Genomic DNA, 20644 nt, shown 5'->3' on the forward strand with positions numbered 1-20644 from the left:
GAAATATGATGTCTTTCTTAGTTTTAGAGGTGAGGACACCCGCACCAATTTCACGGACCATCTATATGTTGTTTTGAAACGAAAGGGCATAGTCACCTTTCGAGATGAGGAAAATCTTGAGAGAGGAAAATTTATTTCACCAGAGCTTTTGAAAGCAATAAAAGAATCGAGAATTGCAATTGTCATTCTCTCAAGAAACTTTGCGTCTTCAACATGGTGCTTAGATGAACTTACAAAGATCATTGAATGCATGAAAGAGATGACCAAGACTATTTTGCCAATTTTTTATGATGTGGACCCATCTAATGTAAGAAAACAAACAAGCACCTTTGCCCAAGCCTTTTTTGAACATGAAGAACGTTTCAAGGATGACATAGAGAAAGTGCATACATGGAGAGCTGCTTTAAGAGAAGTGGCAAATCTCAAAGGGTGGCACCTACTAGATAGGTAATCCAATTTGACACATTACTTGCTTTTAAATGTTCAAACTTCAAATAAATACTTTTCTTATCTTTGAACCTTGTTTTAAACTATATGAAAAGTGACATAGATGTTCACACTTCTTTTCTATTTTGACTTGATCTAATTAATATACATTTTTTTATTTCTTTCAATTTTTTCTTGCACCAAGTTATTTACATTTTCTTCGTTTAGCCAACAAAATAACATTGGATGTCTACTTTCTTTTTTATTCCTATTTATGGGTGGTACTCACTAGATATCATTCTCTCTTCATTGCAGGTCCACGGCACAACTTATCCAAGATATTGTGGGAGAGTTATGGCATAAATTGAATTATTCATTCTTTGAAGATACTGAAGACCTTGTAGGAATAGAACCACGAGTGAAGGAATTGGAGTTATGTTTGGCTATAGGGTCTAATGATGTTCGCAATATAGGGGTTTGGGGGATGGGGGGAATAGGTAAAACAACTCTTGCTAGAGTTGTTTTTCGTATGGTTTCAAAGAAGTTTGAAGGTTGTTGCTTTCTCCCTAGTGTTAGGGAGGTTTTTGAAAAAGATGGTTTACTTCCATTGCAACAACAACTTATTACAAAAATATTAAATGAAAGTATACAAGATGTCGATGAGGGAGTTTTTGTGATCACGAATAGATTACGGCATAAAAGAATTCTTCTCGTTCTTGACGATGTAAATCAATTAGAGCAATTGAAAAAGTTAGTTGGGAAACATAATTGGTTTGGTCCTGGTAGTAGAGTTATCATAACAACAAGAGATAAACATCTACTACATTTACTTGAAGTAAATGAAATATATGAAGCTGAAGAATTGAATGGTAATGAAGCTCTTCATCTTTTGAGTTTGAAAGCTTTTAATAAAGACCATCCTCCTGAAGATTATCTAGAGTTGTCTAGAGATGTTGTACAATATACTAGAGGCCTTCCTTTAGCTATTGAGATCTTGGGTTCCTTTTTGTTTAATAGAAGCATCAATCAATGGAAAAGTACATTAATGAGGCTTAAAAAATTTCCTGAACCTACAATTCTCCAAGCACTTAAAATAAGTTATGATGGACTACACGAAATAGAGAAAAAAATATTCCTACATATTGCATGTTTCCTTAATCATGGGTACAAAAATAGTGTAGTAAAGAAACTAGATTATCTTGACCTTTACCCTGATGTTGGATTAGAGGTTCTGGTTGATAAATCTCTAATAAAAATGAATCACCTTGGAGTGTGGATGCATGATTTACTACAAGAAATGGGTAGGAAAATAGTTCATGAAGAGTGCCCTGAAGAACCTGGAAAGCGTAGCATTCTATGGTCATTTGAAGACATTAACTGTGTACTAACAAAAAATACGGTAAGTGGTTATTTAGAAAACTTGAACATATACCTTATCATATATATTACTCAAAAAATTTCAACTTAGAGTAGCTTTGGTAATCATACATTTTGCAATTCACTAATCCCTTTTACTTATGATTATTAGGGAACAGAAGCAATTCAAGGCATAGTCCTAAAGTTGCCTAAATCAAAAAAGGCATATTGGAATCCTGAATCTTTTTTGAAAATGCATCATCTTAAATTGCTCATAATTAGTAATGTTCAACTTCTCCATGACCCCAAACATCTTCCTATTAGCTTAAGATTTCTTAAGTGGAGTGGGTACCCTTCAAAATCTTTGCCATTAAATTTCCAATCAAATGAGCTTGTTGAACTTTACATGTGTGGTAGCTGCATTGAACATCTTTGGAAAGGAGCAAAGGTAATTTAATTATCCTTGTACAAATTTATATTTGAGTTCTATTAAATTTTAGGGATTTCTTGAAGCTAATTAATTTTTTTGTTTTTGTTGCTTTTAATAGTCTTTTGAGAAGTTGAAAATCATCAAAATGAACAAGTCTCCAAATCTTATAGAAACCCCTGATTTGATCAGGGTCCCAAATCTTGAGGAAATGGTTCTTGAAGATTGTTTAAATTTACGTGAGATTCACCCTTCAACTTTGTTCATAATAGGCTTACTCATCTCAATCTTAATGGTTGTGTAAATGTCAAAAATCTTCCAAGCAAGTTCGAAATGGAGTCTCTTAAGGTTCTTATTCTTTTTGGTTGCTCAAAACTAAAAAAGATTCCAGAATTTGGAGAAAACATGCAAAGTGTATTGAAGCTTTATTTGGATGGAACTGCTATTACCAAACTACCCACATCAATTGGGCTTTTGACTGATCTTGTTTTATTGAATGTAAGAGATTGCAAAAGTCTTACGTGTTTGCCAAGCAAAATTTTCAATTTGAAGTTGCTTAAAGACGTGAATATTTCTAGATGCTCAAAACTTGAGAGACTGCCTCAAAATGTGGGGAACGCTGAAAGTGTAGAGAAGTTGGACGTGAGTGGAACTGCTATAAAAGAGGTGCCTTCTTCCATTGGTCTATTAAAAAATCTTAAAGTGCTATCTTTCAATGGATGTAAGGGGTTATCATCAATTAACTCTACATCTTGGTATGATCTCCTCCCTTTTTCTTCAAGGCCAAAAATTACAGATCCTGTGGGATTGTCCTCTTTATTGGGTTTGTGTTCTTTGACTAAATTAAAACTAAAGAACTGCAATCTCAGGGCAATCCCCGATGATATTGGTTGCTTATTCTCTTTAGAAGAAATAAATCTAAGGGGAAATAGTTTTATTTGCCTTCCTGACAGCATCAGTCAACTATGTAAGTTGAGGAGCATGCAATTGAAGAATTGCACGAGTCTTCGATCATTGCCAAAGCTTCTAATAAGTATCATACAAATTTGGGGAAATGGTTGTGCCTTACTAGAATCAATTCCAGATCTACTAAAACCTAATTCTTTATGTGAGGTGGAGCTTTATCTTACAAATTGCAGTAAATTGGCTGACAATCAAGATGTCATTGACATGTTTTTTACAGTGATAAGAAAGCACCTTCAGGTCTCTCTCTCTCTCTCTCTCTCTCTCTGTTATAAACAACTTGCTTTGTTTGTTTTAGGGACTCTCTCTTCACGGTAGATATAACTCAAGAAATTTCAATTGGAGATATGACATGATTATTCCTGGAAGTGTAATACCGAAGTGGTTTATCCATCAAAGTATTGGGGCCGAAGTGAATATAAAAGATCCTTCTTCTCATTTGTGTGAAGAGTGGATGGGGACTGCTGTTTGCATTGTATTTTCTTCTCTTCTCTATTTTTCACTATCCTGTCGATTGATAGCAAATGGAAAAGTAATGTCTGCTACAATGTACTTTGCTGGCAACTTTGATCGTTCATCATATCATATTTGGCTATTTTATTTGCTTCCCCAATACTGCAGGGAGGAGGACATAAAATTACTAAACGAATATGAAGCAAATGAATTAGATCAGATTGGTATTAAAATTGAAACCCATGACTCAGGAATGGAGGTGAAGAAATGCGGATTTCGTATGGTATACAAGAAAGACATAGAAGAACTCAACCAAACTATGGCTCAGAGTAGCAACATCAATATCATTCCTTACAAGGACTTGGATGTCCTCCATCACAATTTTGACAATTTGGCAGTGGTAGCGGAAGGTAAAAAAGCAAAGCAAATTCCTGACGATTACGATGGCGTTGGACCTAGTGGAGAAGGAAGCTCTAATGATTTGCCACACCCAAAAAGGATTGAAAGGCTTGCAGAATTTATGCCCTAAGGTGACTCTGATTGTGAAGAGTACTTCGAATGTGGCGAGGAGATCAGTGATTAGCTGGAATCTAGATGGAATTGAAAAATGGGTTCATATGCTTTGTAAGTTAATGAATCCAAATTAATTCCTATTTTTTCTCGATTACTTGACTTGTTTTGCTGATTGCTGCATTATCTTTTGGCATGTTCTATTATGTAGCATCTAGCTTCCTCTAAGGCTTTATACTTTTGTTTACTAACCTTCAACCAAAGAAAATACTCTTTTTCTGTCTAAGAATTCCGCTGATTTTTATATTCTTTTTTTTTTCCTGCTTTGCACTAAAATTTTTATTATTTTAAAGTAGGATAACAATCATAAAATTTATTAAAATGATTTGTATTAGCATGTTTGAGGACATTGTTAATGTGATTCTCATAAAGGAACAAACTTCAGAATAAACTTGTAGTTAGTGAATGTTCAAATTTTCAAACATTTGGTGCTTGAGCAAAACTGACTTTTATGAGAAATTATTGCTGATTTGCAAAATTTCCTCATTGACCAAATAATTCAACTGAGTTTTTGATATATCCAAATATCATCTACATTCTTCATAATTGATTTGTGGGTCAACCTTAAAGGATCTATATCTACATCAATGAGGTTTTGGTAATTTACTTAATATGTAAACAGATGTGTGATAAACAATGTAATAAAAAGCTCTCGCCGGAGACAATCTTTTATGCTAGAAGCATTTAATTTTGATTTATTTGTGATAGGCCAAGAATGTATTGACCCCTTGTAATGAATTAACCAATTAATAAGCCAAACTAATTAATTAATCCAATTAGCATACAATAAGTGTGGTAGCACAAAAAAATCACCAACTAAGTTAATATGCAGCGGAAAATAAATTGACATGGTGATTTGTTTATGAATGAGGAAAACCTACACGACAAAAACTCTACCTGGCGATTTTAAGGTTACCACTCCCGAGAATCCACTATTATCACAACAAGCGATTACAAGTAAAGGAATCTCAGTATTTTATACCAACCTACAATTGAACCCTCATCCCAATACCCAATTAGACTTATTATGTAGTGACAATCTCTCCTTTCAATGCACGGCTCCTAATATGTGACTAACCAATTCGATGCGCGGATCCTAGTACGCGGCTTACACACCAACTTGAGAAGGATGTTGGCTACAAAGTTTTTCAATTCATCAACATGATGAAGATCACGAAGCTCTTTGGTTACAAAACCTTATGGCGTACAAACGCAGCAGCTTCTTAAAGAGAAAAATGAACTATGACATATGTCTCTGGTTCACAATATGCTTGTGAAAAACTTTTGCATTGAGGTGCATTAGCTATGACAACCCTTAAAACAATCCTTATATATGTTTAGGGTTGTGAGAAAAGAAAGGCCAAACATCTAGACACGGATTGGAGTGAAATTAGATCTGAAAAACTGATTTTCTTAAATCTCGATAGATACCCTATCCATCGAGCAACTGTTGAGCATCGGGTTTAAACAGCCTTTTAAACCTTGATAGATACTAGCTGTCGAAATTTAAAATCCAGCACTTATTCACTTGATTCCTGGAAAGATTGCATGGCTTTAACACTTGAACTTGAAACCTTGTTCCTTGAAGCAAATTAAACACATCCTAGATCTACCCAATTACAAGTAAAGTGCGTTTTGTTAAAGGATTAGCCAATTCTATATTGATATATGTTCCTAACATGATTCACATATGTCCTAACAATCTCCCCCTTTGGCAATTCGTGACAAAACAACAACAAACAAATGAAAATATGAGAGAAGTCATAAATCACTCAACTCTTACTTACTTGTTGAATACAATAAAATCTATCATAACACAAACTCTTGAAAAACTTTACAAGAAGAGAGTTCATGGCAAGAGAGACTTTGATAACCTGTATTTCTGAAACACTTTAAACAAAACTCATCATGGCATCTTAGTGTGAAACAGAAATAAAAGATTACATACAAATAATAAGAAGCATGTGCATAAGAAAGAAAATAAACAACACATGAAAAGATAGGTGAAAGTATTGTAATAACATAACATCATAAATACAAGGTTTGCTATCACAAAGTAAGAACACTGTATCTATAAAAGAAGAAAATACATAAGCCCTCACTACATCCCTCAAAATATAAACACTCCCCCTCACAAAAATCTCCTATACTAACTCTTCCCCTGTGTACCTGACTACTCTCATATCTAAAACTACTCCCCTTTTTTATCACGAATGACAAAGGGTAAGTAAATCAAGCAGTCATCTCATTGTCACGAGAAGAGCTAGCATCCTCATCCTTATTGTCATCATCGTCGTCAGAGTCACCATCATCGTCCTCATCCTCAAATGTCTCTGGAGAAAGAGAGGGAGACTCTATGAAGCCACCAAGGCAAGCCTGCTGTCAAGCAATATGGTCGATACGGGTGTTTACTTGACACAACTCATCATTTAGTGTGTCAAGGCGAGCATCCATGTGTTGCAGCTATGCCATGACCGCCTCGATGGTCACACCACTTGCCGATGAAGAAGGAGCGAATGTGGAAGGAGCGGAAGAAGCTAAAGGAGTCGCTGTCTCTGTCCGTGGTCACTTCGGTCGAAGTTAGGTCTTGCTCTGTCTGATGGTAGCAGCATCTATAGCACACATAACCGAAAAATTAGGAGACTCGGGATAGGAGACAGAAAAATGGCGAAGAATCTGCGTGATAACTGAAGGAAAAATAAGCTTATCACAGGTCGTCATATCCCTATAGACATCTATGAGGGATAGAATAAAGTGAGGGAAAATCAATAATGAGTCCCTCAAGGAGGGATAACAAAAATCGAGCATGAGGTTCTGTGATAAAGTTATACTGAGACAATGGATGGAGAATAAATGTTATCACCATGTTAACGAATCTCGGACCTGGTCACCCTAAGGTGAAGGTGTCTCACAGAAAAAAGACAAGAGTTCATCTTTAGACACAGTCTTAAGACGATCATAGTCAGGGTAGTTAGGATGCGCTACCCTAGGAACATGTAGCACCTTGAATACAATATCTGGAGTGACTATGATGCACGTACCTCGAATGCAAGTGACAAAATAAGATATCGAATAATCAAATCCATGCATATTGGAGTAGAACTCCTGTATGATCACGGAGGGACAAGTGACCAAGATGCCACATAGTGACTCCTAACCTCTACTATAGATGACAGTGGGAAGGTTAGTATCAAAAAAGTCCGATAGAATGACTTGGCGTTCTGAATGAATGCCTCGTCCTGATAAGTTCTTCGAAAAGTTCTTATGGGCTTTATCATCACAAAACCATATGTGAGATGGAGAAGAATCAGAGGGGGAAGAAGAAGAAGATGTCCCGGAACGAAGAGGATTCCGGGATATGGTGGATTTATGTTTAGGTGCCATATAGAAACTAACGAAAGAAAGAGAGAGAGAGAAGGGGACAAACAAAAAAGCACCAATCAAATCAATAAAAGAATATAAAGAAATGAAGGTATGTATGCATGAAAAATGCATGAGCATGTGATATGCAACAGTAAAGACATCGTGGGCTTAGTCCAATCCAAACCTATCAGCACACATCATTTCAACATAATAATCACACATCTAAAATGCATGAATCATAGTTAAAATCCATATGTGATGCTATGCATGATGATTTAAAATCATTTAAACAAAAACTTGTCCCAAAAATTTCACAAAAACCTCATTAAACATGAAAAAACCCCCTAAAAACTTTTCAAAAACCCATAACTTAGGTCAAAAAATATGAAATGCATGATAGAATAGAGAAAAAGGATCACACTAGATGAAGAAAACTTGATTTAGGCTGGAGATCAAGTGGGGTAAGTGAAGAGGTTTAGTTTGAGGTGTTTGGGAGAGAGAGGAGAGAGTTTCTATCGAGAGAAATCGGAGAAAATGAGTAAAGAATCATGTTGAACCTTTTTATAGAAATCTTAGTTTCTCGATGGATCAAGAGGTGTTGAGAGCTGTCGAGAATAAAAATTTTCAGAATGAGCTGTCGAAGAGCTAACGAAAGGTGTCCACAACAAGGTTACCTCAATGGATCAAGAAGCTATCGAGCATACAGAAACTTCCTCGATGGATCGAGTAGTTGTCAAGTAGCTATCGAGATTAAATCTCAAGAATCTCGATGGATCAAGATTGCAATAACAGCTATTGAGAAAGGAAGCTAAAGAGCTCGATAGATAGTCTAGTTGTTGAGAGATGTCTAGCAACTGTCAAGATTGCTTAAAAACAGTTTTTCAAAGAAGAGAAAAATACAGACATGAATGAAATCAAACACGCTACTCAACCAACAATCCAAACAACATTTTAAGCTCTCAAAAACATCTCACATCAAGAAAAATGTCAAGCATTTGAATCCAAAACACACACACACACACACACACACACACACTAAACAAGTCTAACCAATTTTATATTTCAAAAACAAATCAAGACAGTTTAGTGAGCATACATTAACACATGTATTCCTTATGATGGCCAAATCACATTTTACCTGCACATGTATCAAGAGTAGTAAAAAAAATATTTTGTTTTGTGTGTGAAAAACATTGCAAGATTGCATAGGTGTCTACATGTTATGACGATTTGAGATATGAGAAAATTACTTTAACTCACACACAGTCATAACTGCTTGATGGAGACTATTACCTTCGAGATACATCCTATAACTCCCACATCTCCTAGAAGACATGCTTGCAATCATATATAAAGCATTTTTATTCATTTTTATTTTATTTTTCTTTGCATATTTTCTTTTGTCAAGCATATCACGCATGGACATATAAGAGAGAGAAAAGAAATAACCAATGATGTTAAGCTTTTGACATTACACTTTTGCTATGCCGAAGCATACAGATGTCATTTCATGATTGGCGGGTAATAGTGGTAAGATGATTATTTATACATTTCTTTTAGGATTTTCTAGTCCTTCTTGTCAAAAAGAGTGATACAAGTGTTAAATACAAAAGATTAATTAATCTTACACATCACAAACACGAGCCACAAAGTTCACTTACTTAGTTGTGCATAGAGATGCTCATCTAAGGTACAAAAGATATAAAGTTTAGAAAATTTTGTTTCAATGGCCATCCAAGGTATAGAAATACCAATGTACACAAAACACACACTGTTTTTGTATTTTTTTTACTTTTCAATTTTTTTTTAATTTTTATGAAAAACAAAATAAAACAAAACTGAAAATGAACAAACAAAAAACATGTTAAACAAAGCAAAGCACAAACTAGACTGACTCAAAACAAGAAAGCAAAACACACAAGTAATGCAAACTCAAAAACAAAAAAAAGGGAAGAGAGAGAAAAAGTGATTAAATCATTTGGAGCCTTTTTCCTTCCACACCTTCAAAGAACCTTTCCATTTTGCAAACCCTTGATCCAGCGGTGAGGAGGACGAATTGAAACCGTTCAAGTTCGAAAGGAATATGAGGGCTTTGATTAGATCTCCAAGAGGAGCAAAAAAAGATGAAAATTGATTCTGGTTTCCCGATGAGATCATACTATTGCTTTGTTGAGTGGCTAACCACTTTTAGTAATTAGGTCGAGTATGTCCAGTTGCTTTATAGTGATGACAGAGATGCTCCTTCTTCTGTATAGGCTTTTGAGTGTTTCCCTTCTTAGCCATAGGGTTTTTAGTCTCTTTTTTATCCAGCTTAGGGGGTGCTCCTAAGAAAGATTTACCCTTGTCTACGTTCTCACTAGCCAACACATTTTTCATATCATTGTTCTCAGATTCAACATTATTACCAGGAGAAAGAAAACAGTAGTACTAGTAGAAGAAATACTAGGAGAAGAGAAATCATACCCTAAACCAGTTCGATCGGAAGCAAATTTTTGAAGACTTAGCATCTCGTCAAGCTTTGCACTTGAAGTCCTTTCCAGCTAAGCTCTAACTTGAAACAATTTTGCCTCAAGCTTATTGGTCTTCTCAGTCAAGAAATTATTCTCAAATCTCAGTGCTCCAATGGTATGATTGGCTTCATCAAACTTCGTGGAGATTTCTTCTCGTTCAAGCTCCACTTCACTAAGCTTCTTGGTGGCCAACTTATACAACTTTTCATGTTTTTTCGAGACCTTGTATAATTTTGCATAGGTTGTGTGGATGTCATCTTGTTCATCCATCTTCTTAAATTTAGACTCCACCAAGTCCTCTTCTTCATCTACATCTTCAACAATCCTCTCAGTAGGATTTACAGTGGCAGTGAAGGCATTTAGGATTCTATCATCCTCATTATCAGAATTATTTTTAGGCTCAGTGTCACTCAAAGTAGCAGCAAGTGCCTTACTCTTCCCAATGGTCTTGAGATACGTAGAGTATTCTTGTTTCATGTGACCAAAGCCTTGACACCCAAAGCACTTTGGTCCTGAGGGAACAGTGGACTTATCGCCATCTCTAGCATCCTTCTTTCCTTTGTCTTGGTTCTTGAACTGAGACGAACTGGACTACTTGTGGTCTTTGTCAAATCCTTTAGCATTGGCATTCTTCATAAATTTTTTGAATTGCCTGGTGATATAGGATTTCATCTTGGAATCTTCATCGTCTGAAGACTCATCAGTGTCACTACTCTTGGCCTTCAATGCTATGCTCTTTCCCTTACTAGATTTCCCTATCCTTATCACACCCAACTCATAGGTCTGCATATTGCCAACCAGCTCTGTCAAAGGAATTTTATCAATATCCTTTGATTCCTTAATCGCGGTGATCTTGGCATGAAATCTCTTGGGTAGAGATCTGAGCACCTTTTTAACAATCTTGAGTTCAGAAATGGTTTCCTCAATATTAAAGGTTTAGTTCACTATGTCCTTGAGCTTGACATAGAACTCATCGAATGACTCATCCTCCTCCATCTTAGTCTCTTTGAAGCTTGTAGTAAGCCTCTGAAGCTTCAAATCCTTGACAACCTTAGTTCCTTCATAAGTTATTTAGAGGATGGTCCACGCTTCCTTTGCAGTTTCAGTAGAGAATATCTTCTTGAACTCCTCATTCGTGACCGCACTAAATAATGCATTCAATGCCCTGCTATTAAAATTTGACGCCTTTATCTTAGCATCATCCCAATCGGTCGGCGCTTCTTTTGACTTGGTCCAACCTACCTCCATAGCTTGCCACACTTTCTCATCTAATGACTATAAGAAAGCTCTCATGCATACTTTCTAGTATGCATAATTAGTGCCATTAAATAAAGGATGTATAATAAGAGATTGTCCTCTATCCATGACAAACAGGGGTCATGAATGTGCCTGCTTTGATACCACTTGATAGGACATGAATGTATTGACCCCTTGTGATGAATTAACAAATTAATTAGCCAAGTTAATTAATTAATTCAATTAGCATGCAATAAGCGTGGTAGTACAAACAAATCACCAACTAAGTTAGAGTGTAACGGAAAATAAATTGACACGGTGATTTATTTACGAATAGGAAAAACCTACATGGCAAAAACTCCACTGGGTAATTTTAAGGTCACCATTTCTAAGAATCCATTATTATCACAACAAGTGGTTACAAGTAAAAGAATCACAGTACATTATACTAACCTATAATTGAACCCTTACCCCAATACCTAATTGGACTTGTTCTGTAGTGACAATCTCTCCTTTCAATGCATGGCTCCCAGTATGTGACCAACCAATTCGATGCGCGGATCCCAGTACGCGGCTTACACACCAACTTGAGAAGGATGTTGGCTGCAAAATTCTTTAGTTCATCAACATGATGAAGATCACAAAACTCCTTGGTTACAAAATCTTTCGGTGTACAAACGCAACAGCTTCTTAAAGAGAAAGATGAACTAGGGCATATGTCTCCGGTTTACAATAAGCTTGTAAAAAGCTTTTGCATTAAGGTGCATCAGTTGTGACGGCTCTTAAAACAATCCTTATATATGTTTAGGGTTGTGAGAAAAAAAAGCCCAAACATCTATACACGGATTGGAGTGAAATTGAATCTGAAAAACTGATTTTCTTAAATCTCGATAGATATCCTATCTATCAAGCAGCTATCGAGCATCGGGCTTAAACAGCCTTTTAAACCTCAATAGATACTAGCTGTCGAGATTTAAAATCCAGCACTTTTCACTTGATTCTTGAACAGACTTGCATAGTTTTAACACTTGAACTTGAAGTCTTGTTTCTTGAAGCATTAAACACATCCTAAATCTACCAAATTACAAGTAAAATGCATTTTGTCAAATTATTAGCCAATTCTATATTGACATATGTTCCTAACATGATTCACATATATCCTAACAATCTGTCAGCACAACATGTTTTGAATGACTATATATTGCTTGATTGTTAGACATGCCATGATGAATCAATGATTTACCATTATAGAATATTGAATAGTAAGTAGTGCTAAATGGCCTTAGCTATGTGCAGCTTTTGTCCTGCAATGTAAGGAAATCATCATTCACATCATTGTCCTATCATCTATGTAATGCTTGTGTAGAAGCATTGATGAGACATTGATTGAGTTTAAAAGAACATGGGTGCTACGACATGAATTAATAAAATTCACAGTTTAAAACTCTTAATTGTGTAATTTTTTATGCTAAGATTTTTGTGATTTTGCCTCTTGTTGTACTTGAAAGTTTTTCCACCTTTCTAAAACTTTCGCTTTCAATCAAATTATTGGCTTAAGGTTGTCCATACTCCCTTTAGATCATGACCAGGCAAAGCTGAAACAAACCAAATGACCTATCTCCAAATCGTACCTTAATTAGGTTATACCCAGTCAAAGAGACTTGACTATAATTTAAATTATATTACTAACCTGACCATACAACAAACTTGATTATATATTACTAACTGTATCATCTGAGGCATATTCATCTTTGCAGTAATCAGACTTGAGAAGGCAAGCGACGGTGTTGACAAGGTTGAAAGTTGTAGAAGGTAGCCTGCTAAGATTGGTAAGCTGTCCTGTTTTACTTGCTATCATTGTTGTATTACATCTAGAATTAAAGTTTTCTCATATTCTTCCCATTGGGTTTATTATTTAGCAGGATGTATCATTATCATAGTGGAAAAAGTATACTGGCTGTTGTATGCTAGGAATTGTAGAAACTAAGTGGGCAGGTCTGTTGTTGATCTTACTGACACAAGCTTAAGTGAGGTCACTGAACTTTGGAACCATTTTTGTCTGTTATAATTACCTTCTTAAATGCTCGTCTTTATTTTGAGGATTTTATTGAATGCTCATCCTGTGAGGGCAGAATTGAGAAGACATATTAGGACTGAGGATTTTGTTTCCCCCTTGACATCTACAGCAATCTGGTTTGATCTGTCCCTTAATATTAATTTCATTCAACCTTACTCGATTCAGGCATGGAAGGGTGTCAAGGGCAATTTAGAGAGCATTTAGTATTTCTCGGTGTCTTTTGTCTTTATTTTTTGGTCTTTGGACTTCTCAGAGCAAGGCAACTATGAAGAGAGAGCCTCTCTCTTCCACTTATTTTGTACTCTTTTCTTCTTGTGTAGTTTTTGTTCCTTTGTTTCAATGTGCCAAAAAACGATTTATATGTGTGTGTCGATCGTTGTCATTCTTTCTCAAAAATTAGTATTTTTCAAGGATACAAAAAGCATATTTTAGGGATTAAGTGTGTTTGATGGACCGACTTAGCCTGGGTGAACTCATGATTTCCTAGAATTTAAACCGCATACTTCCTTGCTGTTGATGCAACTCTCTGACGCACCACCAAACCTCAGAACTAATTAAGACTGACCATGCTGTTTTATTCTATAGAATTTGTACTATTCTCTATCTTCTCTGCTACTAAAAAAAATTCAAACCTGACCAAATAACCAAGTGAAATGCGACTTTTTAAATGAGGATGCTTGCATAGAGCTCATATTCCCAAATTATCCTTTACAAAAATCAAAATCTATCAAAAAAAATAAACACCAAAAATAAAATCTATTTAGAAACAACCAGGAACTGCCCAACACTGCAAAAGGATATGCTACTGTTGACAAAGAAATGGGCACTGCCCTGCTCATTGCCGCCAGACTCCTCCGTGTTTCCTTGTCCTGAATAGATGAAGAGTATGTTTTTCTCTCTCATTCTTTCACCCCATGTCTTTGGGTACGGGTGATTGATGGGCAATCCAAACCTTGTAGATATGAGAATCAATACGTTGGATTTCAATTGCAATTTCATGTTCTTTTTGTTTCAAATATTTCCTTTTGGTTCTTGTTCTTTATGTCTTTGGCCTGGTTAAACTGTTACGTTTTTTGATCTTTATTTCTATTACTGACCTGTGAGTCCGAGCTTTTCCTTGAAGGAGGTTTTTTTGAGCGCATTAGTCTTTTTTCCCTTTTCACGTGTTCATATGTTTGATAATTTTGCGTATGAGTAGTTTGAGAAAATGGAACTTAATGATAACTATGGATGTTTCTATAGTGTAAACTAAAATGGTTTATTGGGTTTAAATCGTTGCCTTAATTTACAACTTTTGCCTCTATATCAGTAGCTAGTCGGATGAGTTTCCTATAGATAGCGTCATTTTTTGACAATTGAATATTGAGTAACTAAATTTGTTTGGTAATTTGCTCTTTTCTTGCATCCTGTGTTGTTTTTATGAAAAATAATGGCATATTGTTTAAGTATTGAAATTCATCTATCACATCTGATTATGATAGGACTATTTGGCCTTTTGCCCTTAATTTTTTTTTTTTTTTTATTTAGCAATTTGCCCCTGTTTGCAAACTATATAGGGATATGCCCCTATTTCAATACTCGATTATCTTAAAATCGAGTTTTTACGAAATACTCGATCTACAGAAAATCGAGTTATGCCCGATCAAACTTAAAAACGTCACTATAAAGCTTTAATCACACTTATAAAAAATTTTTGCAGGAAAACGTCGCTATAAAGCTTTAAAACGTCACTATAGTTCTTAAAAACGCCACTATAGGGCTTCCTAAATGGTATCACACTAGTAAAAAAAATTTTGCAAGAAAAATCACACTTAAAAAAAAAATTTTGCATGAAAACACCACTATAGGGCTTTAAAACGTCACTATAGGGCTTAAAAATGCCACTATAGGGTCCCTGAACTTGTATGGCGTGATGACACTTATAAAAATTTTTGCAGGAAAACGCCGCTATAGGGCTTTAAAACGTCACTATAGGGCATAAAAACGCCACTATAGGGCTCCCACTTATAAAATTTTTTATGCATGGAACTCGATTTTCAGATATTCGAGTTCCATGCAATTTTTTTTTTTTTTTTTTTTAAAGTTTGATCGGGTATAACTCGATTTTCTAAGAATCGAGTATTTCATTGAAACTCGATTTTCTAAGAATCGAGTATTTCATTGAAACTCGATTTTATGATAATCGAGTATCGAAACAGGGGCACGCCCCTATATAGTTTGTAAACAGGGGCAAATTGCTAAATAAAAAAAAATTAAGGGCAAAAGCCCAGATAGTTCGATTATGATAGTTTTAATCTTTTATATTGGTGTCTTTTTTTTTTTTTTTTTTGGCTTTCTTCCAAAAATAAAATCGGATTTATCTTTAATTTTTATGATAGTCTCTAAAATTTTTAATCTTTAATTTTTACTAGGTACTTTGCAACAATAAAAGAATCTTATAATATAGTTTTATATATTTCTGAAGCATGTTATGGTACTATTATTTCCAAAAGCTATGGGACTTATGGCTTGTTTTGAATCTTTTGATACCCCACCCAAGTTTCATTTGCATGAGAATGTTCTGTGTAGTCTCTATGTTTCTGGCTTTCTGCTATTGCAACAATGATTAGAAAAAAAAGAAGCAAGTATTTGTTCATTAGTTGGGTGTATCTCATTTTTACCTTTTGAGTCTTTCTTTGATGGGAAAATTTGAAGTGGGTCATTGCCATAGAGGCTAGGCTTGTACTTCTATCCTGCATTTTAGTTCATTTTTATATTTTAAATGTTATGAACAAAGTTGTGTCTAATAATAGATTTTGATAGACGTTAAAAAGGGGATTTTGAAGTTGATCATTGTCCATAAAGGAGTAATGAAGCAATGACCCTTAAATCAATAGGCAATTGATTCTAAAAAAAGTTTGCTTTTTAGATATACTGATTATCAAAAAAAAAAAAAAAAAAAAAACGAAGCAAAGATATCAAAACGTATAATTTCCTATTTTATCTTAAACCTATTATATGGTATTCATGAGGATGTTAGAAATTTTTGTCTCATTACTTGGTTTGTTGGACTTTAGCTATGAATTTGTGTGGTCGGGAGTGGCATTTTGAAATTGATGCTTGATTGCAAAATCTTGATACCAAATTTTAAGGACTGATTCTTTTGTGTATTTGGCTTGCTCAAGTTTGTTACTATTTGCTTTGCTTATTTCCACACCTTTGTTGTGCAGCAATGGAGTGAGCCAACTAATGAAGCTATTCAAGGGCTTTGAAGGTGCTCTCGTTCTAGTCAAGAACTCGACTTACAGGATTTAAACATTGAATGTTTTTGGCTATTGGTGTATTCAATTCTACTCAACCAAATTCAATACTTACAGCTTTGGTCATCTATTACATAATGTCAAAGATGAGATGGCCTTTTTTTTGCAGTGTTGAGTTTAAACATGTACATAAGGCAGGCAATACAAGTGCTTAATATTCTCAGTTGATAATAGGTAGCCTTTGGACAAGAGTTGATGGCACTTATAGTTGGGCCACTTTTTTTTTATAAGTACTTATAGTTGTTCCACTTTAGCAACAAAGCAAATGAACTTGAAGCCCACATTTTTTTTCCTTTATTTTATTTTATTTTTTGCATGAATTATGTATTTTTAATGGTGGGAAAATTGGCCTTGTAATCAAATTCATCATTTTAAATTGAATTTGTTCAGTTTTGGAACAATTTTTCTTTTTCTTTTCTTTTTATGTGTGTTTTGTTTTAATATTGCATTTGTCACCATTTTTTTTTTTTTTTTTGGAGAAAGAGACTGTAGTTTTTATAAAACTTCAAAGCCCATTACAAGACATTATCATGAATGATATTTGCAATAAAGTTAGAAATTTCTTCCAGCCATATGATCTCATCTTACTAGAATTGTGCATGTCTAGCAAGAAGTGTATGAGTTTCATAATTCACATCTCTACGTCTGTGCTCAAAGGATCAGCCTTTTAACTGATTTGCTAGGTGTCTTATATACTCTATGACATGACCAATAAATTGGTTACTCAATTATGTGTTGTCTACTAATCTTGATGAACAAAAAATGTCCAAAGACAATAAACTCTTTTACCATCTTCTTTATGAAATTAAAACAACCATAATTGGCTTGATAACATTTCAAAAGAATCACAACCATCATTATAGATGTAAGGTAAGAATACCCCATCTGATTGTACACGCGACGCGATGCCAGGCGCGGTGTGTCTTTGCCCTCGTCCCCGAGTGCAGGACCAAGCAAGTGGTACACTCATGCAAGTCCCAGTGGCATTTAAAGCATGAGTGGGGCGCTCTTCTAACCGATGTGGGATTACAAGTCCAAATCCAAGCTAAGCGCTACTAGTGAGTAGTGGTACACTCACGCAAGTCCCAGTGGCATTTAAAGCATGAGTGGGGCGCTCTTCTAACCGATGTGGGATTACAAGTCCAAGTCCAAGCTAAGCGCTTGCTTGCTTGGTCCTGCACTCGGGGACGAGGGCAAAGACACACCGCGCCTGGCACCGCGTCGCGTGTACAATCAGATGGGGTATTCTTACCTTACAAAAAGCGCTTTTTGGGGTTAGGATGAGCCTTAGCTTGCCTCCACCCCATCTAATTGTACACGCGACGCGGTGCCAGGCGCAGTGCATCTTTGCCCTCGTCCCCGAGTGCAGGACCAAGCAAGCAAGCGCTTAGCTTGGACTTGTAATCCCACATAGGTTAGAAGAGCGCCCCACTCATGCTTTATATGCCTCTGGTCAAAGTTGTGACAGCTGACAGAAGACATACTCCAGTAGAAAATAGAGATCTGGAGAGAAAAAAGCCAATAACTTTCATATTTCTTAGGAGTGGAGTGGATATAGAGAAAATCAGCTACTAATATTAATAGCATTGCTCTTTGATTATGCATGTTTTTACCATATGACTTTTGTGCTTTTGACATGCTTTTAAGGAATCTTTCTAACTCTGTGCCTTATTTGGTTGAAAAAGTATACTGGCTGTTGCATGTTAGGAATTGTAGAAACCAAGCAAGCAGGTCTGTTATTTATCTTACGGACACAAGCTTAAGTGAGGACGCTAAACTCTGAACCATTTTTGTAGGATTGAGAAGATATATCAGGACTCAGGATTTGTGTCCTTTGTGTGAAAGATAAACCTTAAGCCATTTTTTTTTCCCTCAACATCTACAGCAATCTGGTTTGATGTGTCCCTTAATATTAATTTCATTCAACCTTACTCGATTCAGGCATGGATAAAGTACTTCTCGGTGTCTTTTGTCTCTATTTTATGGTCTATGGACTCATATATAGGATCAAGGCAATTAACCGTGAGAAGAGAGCCATTCTCTACCACTAATTTTGTACTCTTTTCTTCTTCTGTAGTTTTTGTTCCTTTTTGTTTCAATGTGCCAAAAAACGATTCATGTGTGTGTGTCGATCCTTGTCATTCTTTCTCAAAACATTAGTATTTTTCAAGGATACAAAAAATTATATTTTAGGGATTAAGCGCATTTGATGGACCGACTTATCCAACGTGAACCCGATGATTTCCCAGAGTCTACTCTATCCCTATTGATACTTCCTTGCTGTTGTACTATTCTCTATCTTCTCATTCAAACCTGACCAAAGAACTGAGTGAAATATGACTTTTTAAATGTGGATACTTGCACAGATCTTACATTTACAAATTATCCCTTAAAAGAAAATCACAAACTATCAACCAAAAAAAAAAAACAACCAGGAATTGGCCAACACTGCAAAAGGGTATATACTATAGTATTGACAAAGACATGAACTCTAAACGATTAATAGTAAGTGGTAATGGAGCAGAGCTGGTAGACAGAAACTCAAATAGTCAATAACTTCGATCTTTTTAGGAGTTGATTAATTGTCCGGTCCCACGAGTAAAGCCTGTTAGGTTCTAAGGTCTTAGGATTTTATGTATTTAGAACTCTAATTTGTAATGTTGGCAAACCATGATCAAAACATTGTATGGTGTCTTCTTTAGACTTGCTCAAAGTTGGTTTGATATTGTAAAGTTGGAATCGAGTGGCTGCAGAAGTATTTGGGACTCTCGGCCTGGCTCGATCGATCGAAGAATAGACTCGATCGATCGAAAATCGCACAGGTTGAATTTTCTGCAGAATTTCCAACTCAGCCCTACTTCATTAAACGTTTAGGGTTTTATGTTTTTACCCTAGGTATATAAATAAAACCCTAGCCACGTTTTTGAAGGTTGTCCATATTGTATTGTTGCTCATACATTGCTGTTTTGTGTGAATCTCGTGTGAGATCTTTGAGGAGCTTTCCTTTACACAAAACTTAGGGTTTTCATGGTGGAGATGATTTCAACATCTTGAAGATCATTACTGTTGCAACCATTGGAACTTAAAAGAAAAGCAAGCGGGGAGCTTGTAGCTGATTGAGGAATTCAAGAAAGAAGTAGTCCGTGGATTCGGAGCCTGCGCGTGGTCGTGTCAGGAAGTTCTACTGGTGGGTAGCATTAGGAAGTCGAGCGGGGAGCTTGTAGTCCTTTTGTACGAACTTCAATTCTTTCATAGTGAATTCAGGTTAGCCTTGAGGATCGGTGGGTCAAATCCTCCCCAGGTTTTTACCGTGTGGTTTCCTGGGTGATCATATCTTGTGTTATTTATTTTCCGCTGCATTATATCTTGATATGATTGTTTGGATTGTTTTAACCTAGAATTGCTTAATTTGACTAAGTAACAACTTGGCTAATTAATCTAGGCTACGCAATCTGTGTGTTTAAGGGGTCTAAAACCGTTCAAGTGGTATCAGAGCTGGTAGCTCTTTTTGTTTGAGATTTTTAATCTCTGAGCTGATCCTTGACCCCTGTTGTCATGGAGCATGGACACTCTCTGTTTGTTCCTCCTCATTTTGATGGGAACAACTATGCCTATTGGAAAGTAAGGATGAAAGCATTCCTGAAATCCATTGATGAAAGGGTTTGGAATTCCGTTGAATACGGATGGGAGAAGCCCGCTACTCCTGTGAGTGAGTGGCAAACTTCTGAAAAAGAAGCAGCAAGCTTCAATAGCAAAGCTATGAATGCTATCTTTAATGCTGTTTCTATGGAGGAATTTAAGAGAATCTCTAATGTTGAGGTTGCTCATACTGCTTGGAAAATCCTCCAAACTGTGCATGAAGGCACAAAGGCAGTTAAGATAAACAAACTGCAGCAATTAACTTCTAGGTTTGAAAACATTAGGATGTCTGATGATGAATCCTTTGATGAATTTTATGCCAAAC

The 20644-nt window shown here is 35.8% G+C and overlaps 3 protein-coding genes across 3 annotated transcripts in view; all 3 read left to right on the forward strand.

The window, feature by feature from the left end:
- LOC112030150 (disease resistance protein Roq1) overlaps nt 1–20644 on the forward strand; it is an 83768-nt gene that overhangs the window by 1193 nt on the left and 61931 nt on the right. The window lies entirely within an intron of this gene.
- LOC112030153 (disease resistance protein RPV1-like) lies at nt 5–2513 on the forward strand (the record flags this gene model as incomplete). The annotated part of the gene is made up of 4 exons (XM_024062838.2): nt 5–447; nt 742–1825; nt 1955–2230; nt 2331–2513. Coding segments are annotated over 4 exons (1986 nt in total), but the record flags the coding sequence as incomplete, so codon positions are not given.
- Nucleotides 2543–4154, forward strand: LOC136069095 (disease resistance protein RUN1-like). The gene is made up of 2 exons (XM_065777217.1): nt 2543–2964; nt 3794–4154. Exons 1-2 carry the CDS (start codon nt 2543–2545, stop codon nt 4152–4154), a joined length of 783 nt encoding a protein of 260 aa, XP_065633289.1.

Source organism: Quercus suber, unplaced genomic scaffold, assembly GCF_002906115.3.
Source record: "Quercus suber isolate HL8 unplaced genomic scaffold, Cork oak 2.0 scaffold_9, whole genome shotgun sequence".
Lineage (NCBI taxonomy): Eukaryota > Viridiplantae > Streptophyta > Magnoliopsida > Fagales > Fagaceae > Quercus > Quercus suber.